Genomic DNA, 13,777 nt, shown 5'->3' on the forward strand with positions numbered 1-13,777 from the left:
GATTAAAAATTGGAACTGAAAATTATCTATGACACTGTATCTTTAAAAAAAAAATACGTTCTAAAACAACTTGAAGGAGATTGCAATGCTTTTCTGCAGTGTTCCTTCATGGATGAAGGCCTCAGAAGGGGCTCATACCTGGTTTCTGCCAGTACTAAAACTTTATGTGCACCTGTGTAAATAATAATATAAGGTTTTGGAAGGTCAGAGTTAAGATTTCGTACAATAGTAAATTTGCAAGGTAGAAAATTTCTGTAAACAAAAATCCAAAAGTATTAAGTCTAGAAAGATTACCAAAAAACCTAAAATAGACCTGAAGGAGTTTATACTGAATTGAGGATTACAAATTATTTTCTTCTTACAGGATGAATCCTTGAGACTGGAGCCAAATGGATTTGGACAACAAAGCAAATTTTCTAGCTTTCTCCTTACACAAAAGGTATGTTCTGACTAATTGCCTATACAAAATTTTAGTAAACAGAAAATTATTATGGAAGATGTTTCAGTTATTTTAAATACTTTTTAAAAATATTCAATTTATTTATATTTTATGAGTATTATGTAAATTTCACTTGAAATGTGTTTCATTTGGAAGATTTTCTTAACATAGTTATATTCTCATATTTTATTAAAATTATTGGAATAAATTACAATATTAGGATTTAGAACAGCAATGCTCCCACTGTTTATTTTCAGAATTAGTCAGGCTATGCTTCTAGTCAGACTGAAGGGGAATAGATTTTTGCAACATAAAGTTGTGATAATTCATAAACATATTGTTCTTAAACCCACTTAGTTGGGGAAGGAATGCCCCATAAATACTTAGATATTAAGAAAGACAGGGTTGGGGTTTTGGTTATTTGGAAAACAAGATTAGATATCTTTTATGTATAACATTATCAAGGAGGAGAAATGACTGAATCTTTTTATTTCCAAATCCTATTGCTAAGAGATACTTGTTTGCTTTAAATAAAGACCTTGAGTTGTTTTAGAAGCTTTATGAAAGCATTTGAAGTCTGTAAATATTATAACAAAAAAGATAAACAAAATTTGAGGAATCATCAGATAGGTTTCAGAAGTCATGTACAATTATTTAAAATATTGGACAAATTCATGTTTTGTTCATATCTGACATAAAAAAGGTAGTGCAAATGGTATAACTTAAAGAAAAAAGTAATAACATAAGAATGAGATTGAAATGTGTGTCATTACATTGGACAAGTGCAAATATTGGAAACCTCCAGCTGAAAAGAAAGCAAAGCAGGGAAAGGGTATTAAACTATGACTTTGAGCTTTCAAGAGCATACAAAGGTCAATAAAACAAATTTCTAAAAATGAGACTTGATGAATTAATATCCTGGGGCTTGAGAGATGTTTTGGAAAAATAGAAATAAGTACAACAGTTGGAATAATTATTAGACACATCACAGTTGGAATTCTAACAGAACAGCAAAATATTAAATATTAAAATATTAATATATCTAAGACAGTTCTAAAATAACAAAATATAAGATAAAGTCACATTTTTATCAGTGATGATCATTGTGTTTTATTAAGAAAAGAGGCTGGATTTGGCAGTTGGCACTGTGGACAGCAGTCTCCCCGTCTTTGTTGTCCCATGGCATTTCCACAGACAGAGATCAGGGTAAGAGAAACCATGGTTCTTATCCAGAGCAATTACACTACCTTAGTTTACAGTTCATAAAATCTCTTAAAAATCACCAGGGAAATGTAGAGGGAAAAAAAATAAAATGTAGTTTAAGAAGCATGGATTTAGGAAGTGATTGCACATTTTAGGGCAATTTAATTCTCTCGTGATACACTAAAAAACTAAGAACCCTAATCATTTTTAAATGACTTGATAAAATGCAAAATAATTGATACATTTTTAAAGAATAATTATTATTTTAAAAATGAAAACTGATATAAATCTATTCAGAAAATGCAGACACGTGTCTGTTGGCCATTTGGATGTCTTCTTTGGAAAAATGTCTGTTCATGTCTTCTGCCCATTTCTTGATTGGATTCTTTGTTCTTTTGGTGTTGAGTTTGATGAGTTCTTTATAGATTTTGGATACTAGCCCTTTATCTGATATGTCATTTGCAAATATCTTCTCCCATTCTGTCAGTTGTCTTTTGGTTTTGTTGACTGTTTCCTTTGCTTTGCAAAAGCTTTTTATCTTGATGAAGTCCCAATAGTTCATTTTTGCCCTTGCTTCCCTTGCCTTTGGCGATGTTTCTAGGAAGAAGTTGCTGCGGCTGAGGTCGAAGAGGTTGCTGCCTGTGTTCTCCTTTAGGATTCTGATGGACTCCTGTCTCACACTGAGGTCTTTCAACCATTTTGAGTCTATTTTTGTGTGTGGTGTAAGGAAATGGTCCAGTTTCATTCTTCTGCATGTGGCTGTCCAATTTTCCCAACACCATTTGTTGAAGAGACTGTCTTTTTTCCATTGGACATTCTTTCCTGCTTTGTTGAAGATTAGTTGACCATAGAGTTGAGGGTCCATTTCTGGGCTCTCTATTCTGTTCCATTGATCTATGTGTCTGTTTTTGTGCCAGTACCATACTGTCTTGATGATGACAGCTTTGTAGTAGAGCTGGAAGTCTGGAATTGTGACGCTGCCAGCTTTACTTTTCTTTTTCAACATTCCTCTGGCTATGCGGGGTCTTTTCTGGTTCCATACAAATTTTAGGATTATTTGTTCCATTTCTTTAAAAAAAGTGGATGGTATTTTGATGGGGATTGCATTGAATGTGTAGATTGCTCTAGGTAGGATTGACATCTTCACAATATTTGTTCTTCCAATCCATGAGCATGGAACGTTTTTCCATTTCTTTGTGTCTTCCTCAATTTCTTTCATGAGTATTTTATAGTTTTCTGAGTTCAATATCGCTCGGCATCAGGGAAATCCAAATCAAAACCTCAATGAGATACCACCTCACACCAGTCAGAATGGCTAAAATTAACAAGTCCGGAAATGACAGATGTTGGCGGGGATGCGGAGAAAGGGGAACCCTCCTACACTGTTGGTGGGAATGCAAGTTGGTGCAGCCACTCTGGAAAACAGTATGGAGGTTCCTCAAAAAGTTGAAAATAGAGCTACCATATGATCCAGCAGTTGCACTACTGGGTATTTACCCCAAAGATACAAAAGTAGGGACCCGAAAGGGTATGTGCACCCCAATGTTTATAGCAGCAATGTCCACAATAGCCAAACTATGGAAAGAGCCAAGATGTCCATCAACAGATGAATGGATAAAGAAGAGTGGTATATATATACAATGGAATATTATGCAGCCATCAAAAGGAATGAGATCTTGCCATTTGCAATGATGTGGATGGAACTGGAGGGTATTATGCTGAGCGAAATAAGTCAAACAGAGAAAGACATGTATCATATGACCTCACTGATATGAGGAATTCTTAATCTCAGGAAACAAACTGAGGGTTGCTGGAGTGGGGGGTGGGGTGGGAGGGATGGGGTGACTGGGTGATGGACACTGGGGAGGGTATGTGCTCTGGTAAGCGCTGTGAATTGTGCAAGACTGTTGAATCTCAGATCTGTACCTCTGAAACAAATAATGCAATATATGTTAAGAAAGAAAAAAAGAAGAAGAAGAATGTAGCAGGAGGGGAAGAATGAAGGGGGGGAAATCGGAGGGGGAGAAGAACCATGAGAGAGGATGGACTCTAAAAAACAAACTGAGGGTTCTAGAGGGGAGGGGGGTGGGAGGATGGGTTAGCCTGGTGATGGGTATTGAGGAGGGCACGTTCTGCATGGAGCACTGGGTGTTATGCACAAACAATGAATCATGGAACACTATATCTAAAACTAATGATGTAATGTATGGGGATTAACATAACAATAAAAAAAAAGAAGTGAGAAAAAGAAAATGCAGACACATCTTTTTTACGTAGATGGTTTCCATGAAACATAGTTTATTTCAAAAGTGGTAACTTCAGAGTCAAATAATATCTTTTCCATTAATACATGCCATTAACATAAAATTCTACTAAAAAATAATTCTTTATCTAAATTCCAGTCTTTGGAAGAATTCTTGTGTCTAACAAACCATTAGCGCTTGCTTGCCTAATAATGATATCAATACATGCTGATGCCACATATTATCTTCTACATTTTGTTTCTTGTAATATCTCCATTTATGTATATATTGTATATTTGTACATTATTGTATATTTTTTATTTTTGCTTTCATTTTAAATCAGATCATAAAAATTTTGGAGCAGCTCTTTTCTGTTCAAAATGCTAGTAGTGAGGGTAAAAGGAATGATAATACTGGATTTAGCTTTTTATTCACCAATACAATAATATATTGTACAAATATACAGGAGTATATTTGATATCAAATATGAAGATCATGAAAAAATTCACTTACTTAAATACTTCTTTCTTTAATATGGGATTATTCCATTATTTTAATTTGATAAAATTATTTTTTCCATTTATCTCTTTCTTTATTCTACTCATTTTAACAATTCTTTTTAGTTGCTTTGTATTTGAGCAAAATTTTAATCAGCATTGTCTTAGAATGTTCTTTACCAGCCAGCTTGCCTTTAGACATGATTTGCTGCATCTACTCTACATGAGGCAGGCTTGTTTTCCTTATATGTTTGTTTTACAGTTCTCTTTATTTAGCAAATCCTGAAATGTAATATTTTTATTACAATCACATGAACAAAATTTGCATATGAATTACAAAGACTTATTTCTTGAACCATTTGATAATTGCCAATGTGATACCTCATCACCCTCCACCCCCATAATTTCCTATGTAGTTTTAACAAATAAGAACATTAGGATATTCACCCATATCACTACAATACAACCATCAGAACAAGGAATTTGATGTTGTATATTGTTGTCCTATGGTCCTTATACTTCATTCATGATTCACCAGTTCAGAATCATCTTTGTATGGAGCTGTCATGGCTTTTTAGTTGCCTTGAATGGGAAGATTACCTGGTCTTGCCCTGACTCTAATAGCTTTGACATTTTTTTTTTTTTTTTTGAGAGAGAGAGTGGGGGAGGGGCAGAGGCAGAGGGAGAGAGAATCTTAAGCAGGCTCCAGGCCCTGCACAGAGCCCCATGCGGGGCTCTATCTCAGGACCCTGAGATCATGGCCTGAGCCAAAATCAAAAGTCAGATGCTTAACAGACTGAGCCACCCACGTGCCCATAATAGCTTTGACACTGTTGAAACTTTGACACTACTGAAGACTGCAGGTCAGTTATTTTGTAGACTGTGACTCACCTGGGTTTGACATTTCTTCGTGATTAGATTAGATCACATCATACTAGATTAAATTAAATGGTTTCCCCATTATTACATTAAATTAGATCAGATGTTTCTCTTGGTTTATTATACAGTTTTAGGAGAAATGTCACAGACCTGATATTCTCCTTCTAATTGTGATATTCTGCTATCATACTATCAGGCATAATGCTTTTGATTTTTTCCATTAATAAAATGTTCATTTTGATCAACTTATGAAGATGGTGAAGTCCCCTGTAAAGTTACTCTTTTCTTTTTTGAAATTGTAATAAGTACTGTGCAGGGAGGTACTTTGAAACTATTTAAGTTTCTGCTTCTTATTAAATTTTCCACTTATTTATTTTTATGAAGATAGATTCAAGATAGGTTTCCTATTTTGAACATCAGTTTGTCCCAGATTTGCCCACCGGTGCCCTTGAAGCAGGTCTGTGTCTTTTGACATATTTCCAACATTCTTTGAGCATTTTCTGATTTTCTGGGACAATGAAATGATTTAACTTTATCTTTTACTTTTTATGCTGCAGTCAAGCCACCAACAATTTTTCTACAGAGTTCTGGCTCCTTGTAGTGGAGGATGGTATTAAGAAAGCGATAGCTGGGTGCTGGGTGTGCTCCTTGCTGATGGGGACTCTCTGAACCAGGTACTCTCAGGAGGCAGGGTAAGGTCTGTATGTGCACATCACTTCTCGGCCTTTTGGCCAAGATCAAGTGAAGGTCCATACACGCGCACACACACACACACACACACACACACTTTTATAAATGTGTGTAAAAACACCTGTTTTTATTTGTATAGCTATCTATAGACACACACACACACACACACACACAACCAATTGCATACCAGTATTTCTTTTTTTTTTTTTTTTTAAGATTTTATTTATTTATTTGCCAGAGAGAGAGAGTGAGCGCAGGAACACAAGCGGGGGAGTGGGAGAGGGAGAAGCAGGCTTCCCACAGAGCAGGGAGCCCGATGCGGGGCTTGATCCCAGGACCCTGGGATCATGACCTGAGCCGAAGGCAGACGCTTAACGACTGAGCCACCCAGGCGCCCCGCATACCAGTATTTCTAATTCTAATCCAGCTCTGTTGGGTTTATTTTAGTCTGTCCTGCCGTATTTGCAACTCTCATGTCTCTGACAGTGAGAAATCAGGCTCCCATTCCCCCTATCTATTTAGTTGACCAATCCCTTTCTCTCTTTCCCCATCTCCCACCAACACACATCTGAAAGCTCTCCTCACTCAGCCCAGCCAGCCATGATATTTTTGTATTTTTTTTCTGAAAATGATTTTGTAAGAATATCACTGTGACTATACTGATCACTATGTATATTTTATCAAGAATTTAAACTTAATACATGTAAGGTTAGTCTGTAAAGCAGTGTCCTAAAAATTAAAAAAGAAAGATGGTCTTTCAAAAAGGCTCGCTCCTCTTCAGTCTAATGCTCTGAAAGGGGTAGGCTTTAAATATCTACAGACCATATAGTCTTCCTCCTTTGCAGGGTTTGCTAGCCACGTGATATTAGGAGGTTCATACAATTCAACTATTTTGAAGTAGGTCAGATACTCCATTCACACTTCCTGTGTTTCCCCATGTCCGATCGTTTGACAGGATAATTGCTGTGCCTGAGCTTTCACATCATGCAGATAGGTGCTGTCATTCTCTCACTAGGAGTAATCTGATCATTGGAATTGAGCTACTAAATTCAGCTGTAGGATGAGATCCAGGTTACATGAGGAGTTGTACCTGAGCATGGGACTTTGGGTATTCTCCAGCTGGGAGGTAACACAGGTGCCCAATTAGGTACAGACAAAACACAAGGAGTAAATTCTCTTTCCTGTAGAAGCTGATATTATAAAGTTATTTTCGTTTGAAGAGATGGTCAAAGAATATACAGCACCCCAAAATCATAGGGGAAAAAGTGCTAAAGAATTGTGTTAGTTAATAAAAAATATAATGCATTTTTACAGAATTCTTTGAGACAGAATTAAAGACTTTCGTGAAGTGCAAGCTCAGAATTCAGTACATGGTGAGTTTTTTCCAGCTGCATTCAGCTACACTGTGGTCTTAGAGTTGGAACTCAGGCAATCATTTTTGCTCAGAGTCAGATAACTGAGAGCAGTGGGAGAAGACAGGCCTATGGCTGTCATGAGGGTAATTACACTGCAGGCCTCTATACAGTCTTCTCCTCTGCCTCTCTTCTCTCCCTGCACCTCTCCAGCCCACTGCCCAGGCCTTGTTGGAATGGGCTGTCTCTACCCCAGGATCTTGGCAGCATCCCTGAAGCATCCCCCACCCCATCCCTCCAATCCTGTCTCACGTTGCAGTTAGAAGACTATTTTAAAAAAGGCAAACTCAGTCACTGCTCAGGCTTGAAATCCTTAGGAGGCTCCTTTGTTCTTCAGATAAGTTTTATGTTCCCTATTCTTGTCTTTTAACAGCTTCCCCCATGCAAACACCAGCATTAGCTTCCATACCCAAGCAAATTACAGACATACTGAACGTTTTTTAGTTGTTTAAATGACACATATTTCTTTGTACACCTGGACAAGTTTACACATTACTTTCTATGCCCACAATGCCCCCTTCTTCTCCCACTTACCAAACCCCAATCCCAACCAAAACACATCATCTGAACCCTTTAATGATCATTTATATTTCAAGTTTATTTAAGGCCTCCTTCAAAATGTCCTTCCTAAATTCCTTAGTCAGCTAGGCTTTTTGTGAACTCAGCCCTTCTGTCCAGTTGCACTGAATCCCTAATACCTAGTTGAGTGCTTGGCACATAGAGAGTACTTCATGAGTATTTGTAATGTGAATTAATTCATAAAAATACATTCACATATTGATTAATGAATTGCCAACCTTCACAGCATCCTATGTTTTGTTATCTCCACTGAACAGAAGAAATTGAAGTTTAAAGTACCTAATATATTTGCAAAAGGTAATGTATTTAGTAACAGAATTGTCATTTTTTGCCAAGACTCTCTTGTTCTGAAAATTTTGTTCTCTCATCACCTGGCTGGCTTTCTCATTTTCATTTCTTTCTGATTTATCAATGCTTATCCTGACAGAGAAAGAGGTAATATAGTATTTAAGAGCACAGATTTTTGAGATAGACTGCAAGATTCAAATCCTTACTTTTGGCATTTACTAGCTATTGTGACCTTGAGCTATTTACTTAAAATTTCTTTGCCTTGGTTTCCATATATGTGAAATGGGAATAATAATTGCTTCATAATGGTGTTGTAAAGATTAAATAAATTATTTTATCAAGAAACTGAGAACAATACCTGGCACATATGTGTAAACTATATCTATTGGGTAACTAATTATTGCTTCATTTTTCTTATTACTTGTATAGCTTCATATCAGAAGAGAGAGGAGAGGGTTTTCTCTATTAGTGGTACCAGGCCAGATGTTCTGTTGTCCAGATCATTAAACTGTGCCTTTAAATTTGCCTTTTCCGAGAGATCCCTTTCTGGAGACTGAAGTCTACAATCCATACATCTGCACAGGACTGTTACCTCATGACGGTAGATGGCTGGGTTAGAGAAGACCCTTTCAAAATTGCTTCCCAGGGGCGCCTGGGTGGCTCAGTTGGTTAAGCGACTGCCTTCGGCTCAGGTCATGATCCTGGAGTCCCTGGATCGAGTCCCACATCGGGCTCCCTGCTCGGCAGGGAGTCTGCTTCTCCCTCTGACCCTACCCCCTCTCATGTACTCTCTCTCATTCTCTCTCTCTCAAATAAATAAATAAAATCTTAAAAAAAAAAAAAAATTGCTTCCCAGACCCAACTCTCTGAGGCTGGACTCCTTGTCAAGCCAATCATCCTCCAGGCACTGATCTGAATGCAGGAAAGGTACCCATTTAACACTGAGTCTTATGTCTACTCCTCTATTCTTGTGCTATATGAATTTTTCTTTTGGTGAAAAAGCAGCAAATTTTGTGTGTTGAATGTAAATCCATGAAGCACAGAAAATTAGTGTTGTATTGATTAATGGTAGGAGAACTTTCTTATTTATATATCACAAGTAAGAGTAAAATTATATTTTATTGAGTGTCTAAAAATATTTATCTCCAGGCCTCTAACTTATGTAAAAATTTCCCCAAAGCAACTAATGAGCTTATAGGAAATTTTATGGGAAAAGAAAAATGAGAAGTGCTCTTTGATTTTAATTTGGGCAGAGAGCAAATGCATGGACACTTCTAGGTATTTGTAATGGCAGCATAAGTTGGTATGGCTTTTCTAGGAAGGAATTTAGATACCTAAACCTAACATCTTGAATATGTTGAAATATTTTCCACCCAGGATTTCCAAAACTCAGAATTTAGATTAAAAGAAATAACTAGAAAGTTACATAAAAGTCTGTGGGCAAACATCAATTCTTTGCTATCTATTTGTGTGTGGGTGTGTGTGTGCCTTCATGTTAACTTAATGTCTGTGTCACCCTAGTATGTAAGCTCAGTGAAAGAAGGGACTTTTTCTGTTTTTTTTTCCCCAGCCATTATAATAAGCACTTAACAGATTACCTGGTATACGTCAAATATTCAACCACTATCTCTTATATAAATCAGTCATTATTGTGATGTCTGATAAAACAAATGAGGAAGCAACTAAACAGCTAAATAAATATGGCCAAATGATGGGATAGACTAAACCTACCAAAAAGTCAAGGTTTTTTTTAAGTATATTGATTGACATAAAAAAACCTCAACATTTTTACATGAGAAAAAGTTACAAACCATATAATCCTAATATTGCAAAAAAAATTTTAAGAGAAAGTATTGAGTGGTTACATGGAGCCACACATAATTCTTATTCTCTCTTTTAAAATTGTCCTTATTTCAAGTAATAAAATAAACTGCATTATTTTTAAATGCTGAATCAGTTTTTTTGTTTTTTTTTTTTAAATAAGAGAGGCTTATAAAGACCATGTAACTACTTGGAAAATGACTAGGAAATAATTTAAATCGAAATAAGAACACAGAAATGCATCCTGGATTACTACTATGAAAATGTTACTTAATGTAGGGCTAACGAATTGACAAATAAAACTGATTTGTTAGAGTAGTTTCTTGTTTTTTTTATCTTTTCTTTCTCTCTTTCTTTCACTCCTTCCTCCTCCCTCCCTTCCTTCCTTCTTCCCCCACTTCTTTCCTTCTTCCCTCTCTCTCTTTAATTATTTCCTTAATTCCACCAGTTTTTTTTTGGGGGGGGGTAAAAATTTCAATTAGAATCTCATTCAATTAGATTAAATTAGAATTCCATTAGCTGTTTTGGTAATTATTTAAAAAACTGGAGTCGGGTATGTTCTCCTTTTCTTCAGACACCCCTACATCTTTTAGGAGTTGCCAGGGCCTTCTTTACTAACAATCAACCAAGTACATCAGAGTTGTTCTTCCTCCATCAATCCCTAAATAGAACTAAAACCATACACAATGATGAGCTAACAATTACCTATATTTTTATTTAGCTCTTGTGCTACTATGAATGTCAGTTTTAATCTAAGATTATTTTATAGGGAAGAAAAATTATGAACATTTCTGAGGTAATAATATTTTTTTGTTTCTCTGCCTTCAGATACTTTTGATACATTTCATTTATGTTGTAAATGTTCCATCATTTTCTGAGTCTTTAACTAGAAGAAAATAATCGACATAAAATGCAGGGAACTTAGTTTTCCTTGGCTACAGGAACAAGGTCTACCTTAACAAGGATTTAATTGTCATCTATAGTACTTCCAAGCTTACAGACCTCAGAGTAAAAACTGAATGCAGATTATTATTTAGGTTTTATTCCCATTTTGCTTCTTAAAAATGGCTACAGAAACCATTTGGAATTTTACAGAATTCTTGATGACTTCCCATTCCAATTATCTTGTGTATGGCCAGAATTTTAATTGATTTATGACAATTATAAATTCTTCTGCACACTCAGATAGATAACCTACCTCTGAGATTTAAAAAAAAAATCTTTCTCTGCACATGCCTTTATATTTTCTACATTTTCTAATTCCAAGTCTTCTCTAAGACTTTTTCTTTTGTATTTTACTTAAAAAAAAAGAAAAACAAACAAACAAAACAAGTATGGTAATAATTGAGGTTTAAATTAAGACTATTTTTGATTGAACTCTCTATTTCTCCCTCAATGAACTCCTACTAAGCTTCTTCCTGCTCCTCCCCCTAGACAGAGGGACTACAGAATCTGCTTAGTAATTACTTAAACTGATATGAGGGTGCTTATATACTTCTCTGCATTCTATCTTTTATACATATTTTTTCTTTTCTTTATCTTTATCTTTTATATCCTTGCATCATTTGTTTTCATGAGCTACTTATGAGCACAGAACCATTGAAAAGGAAAAGCCATGAAAATTTTCACTACCTATTGTTCATACCTTGAGAATCTTGCACATAATCTCATAAACTGAAAATGTTTTCTCTGCTCGGGTCCAGTCCCATGTTGTCACCTTTAAAAGATGAAAAACTAATATGTCATTTGTTTTAGAAAGATAACCCCAATTTCTTTCTTTCTTCCACTTACATAATATGGTGCACAATGAAACTTTCCCACATGTACTATATAGTCTCATTTGTGGAGTTATTTTTATAGACGTCCATGTGTGGTATTTTGGTTTCCTCTCTTCTACATTTTATCACCATTTCTTTTCCTCTTTCAGCAAATGTTTTATGTTATATGTAACAATTTCCATTTGCCCAATGTACTTAAATATTTTAAATAATGTATGTATTACCTACGTATAAATACTAAGTATTTATATTTCACACATATAATAATTTTGCCACCAGTTACATATAAAGCAGAATACTAGATATCAATGGAGGCTTTAATTTTTTAAAAAGACATAGTTTAAATAGGGAAGTTATTTCAAGATGTAAATGCCTTATAACATTGTGAAGACACCAAACACTACAATGAAGTTATTTCACTTTCTTATGTTTAAAACATATATTTGTCTGTCTAGTCATAAGAAATTATTCAGAGTAGGAATATAGTAAAATATATAAATATTAATGGCTTTTTTCTTGCCTTCCAGGTGCTTTGAACTTTGTGTAGACATAGTCATTCAAAATAGCAGCAGGTCAGGCTTGATATTTCCAAGATCCTATGTAATATTAGCCTTGTAAGTGAGTGGTCTGGCATTTGATATTTATACTCAATAAATATTTATTGAGAATCTACTATTGTGTAAGGTACATGTTTCCAAAAGAAAGACCTTAGGTGCAATAAGTACCCATACATATTTAATACAAAGACCAATGACTAGAATACAGGAAATCAAAATGCTATTTTTTTTTCATTTTGGCGACCATAAATGCCTAAAAAGAAATGCCTTCCAGCGTTATAAAATAAATATTTAATGCCAGAACATATATCTTTAGGAAGGTATTTTCAGAAACATTTGGACTGTTTTCTATTTTTTTTCTGTATTTTATTTTTAAAATATATTGGTAATATGCTATTTACTATTATTAAATTGATGTCACTCTGTCATGACAATATGGGAAAAGTAAAAAAAAAAAAAAAATAGACAAAGACACTTACTGGAGGTGCCAGAAATTTGTAAAGACATGATCCCCTCAGGGCTAGAAATGTTGGTGAGTACACACGATCTTGTAGAGGGTCTTGCTCCCGTGCTTCACACCAGCCCATGTAGACTATCTGCAAGAAAATTGAACATGATGAACAGTCAAAAAAAAAGTCTCATTTCAGATGTGTACTTTTCATATCTTGGGTATTTTAATTCTCTCATAAAATTATCAAATTAATTGATGCAAAAAATACATTAGCTTCCAATAAGTGAATGTGAACCACTCCTAAGAGTTTATGTTTCTGTCAGCACTTATGAGGTGTTTGGTGTTTATGTGATCCAACTTGGCATAAATTCTATCTCCCACTCTCCACCATTCCAACTATAAAAATGTTTCTTCATAATAAAATTTATTGACTTCTCCTATCAGTTTCCCAATAAGTGGCCTTTTACTATGGGGATGTGCTCCCAGGATAAAATATTTAAGTGGGAAAAAGAGATGAGTCAAAGACAAGTACCTTGTGTGACTACCACTGTTGTGGTGTACTACACCTCCCCTCTACCTGACAGGATGGGATGACAACTCTTCTTGTTTTAGTCACGAATCTAAGATGAATATAGTTTATTCAAACATTATTCATATATCAAATGGCAATGACAACAGCTCTTTTGTCTCTAGATCTTAAATATTGGTGGGTCAATTTCCAAAAGGAAATCATGTGAGATAAGCCACTCCTCCTTCAATCATTTGATTGTTGTGAAGCTCAAACATAGACATAAACATTTATTCAATGAGTTTTATATTCCTGACAATGTATTCATATGTCATTTATCTCTTACTGCAACTCTATATGGTAGAAGTATCTGGGAAGATATATTTCCCACCTCATGTAACTTACTTTGGTTTTATGGTTGACAGGATGTTC

The 13,777-nt window shown here is 35.2% G+C and overlaps 1 protein-coding gene across 4 annotated transcripts in view; it reads right to left on the minus strand.

The window, feature by feature from the left end:
• SNTG1 (syntrophin gamma 1) overlaps positions 1-13,777 on the minus strand; it is a 922,421-nt gene that overhangs the window by 81,632 nt on the left and 827,012 nt on the right. For all 4 annotated transcript variants that reach the window (XM_078072397.1, XM_078072398.1, XM_078072399.1 and 1 more), the window contains 2 exons: positions 12,866-12,982; positions 11,697-11,768 (listed from right to left, as the gene is read on the minus strand). In XM_078072397.1, coding sequence (XP_077928523.1) covers positions 11,697-11,768; positions 12,866-12,982 — 189 coding nt within the window. The remainder of the gene's footprint in view (positions 1-11,696; positions 11,769-12,865; positions 12,983-13,777) is intronic.

This window comes from Halichoerus grypus, chromosome 5, assembly GCF_964656455.1.
Source record: "Halichoerus grypus chromosome 5, mHalGry1.hap1.1, whole genome shotgun sequence".
Taxonomy (NCBI): Eukaryota; Metazoa; Chordata; class Mammalia; order Carnivora; family Phocidae; genus Halichoerus; species Halichoerus grypus.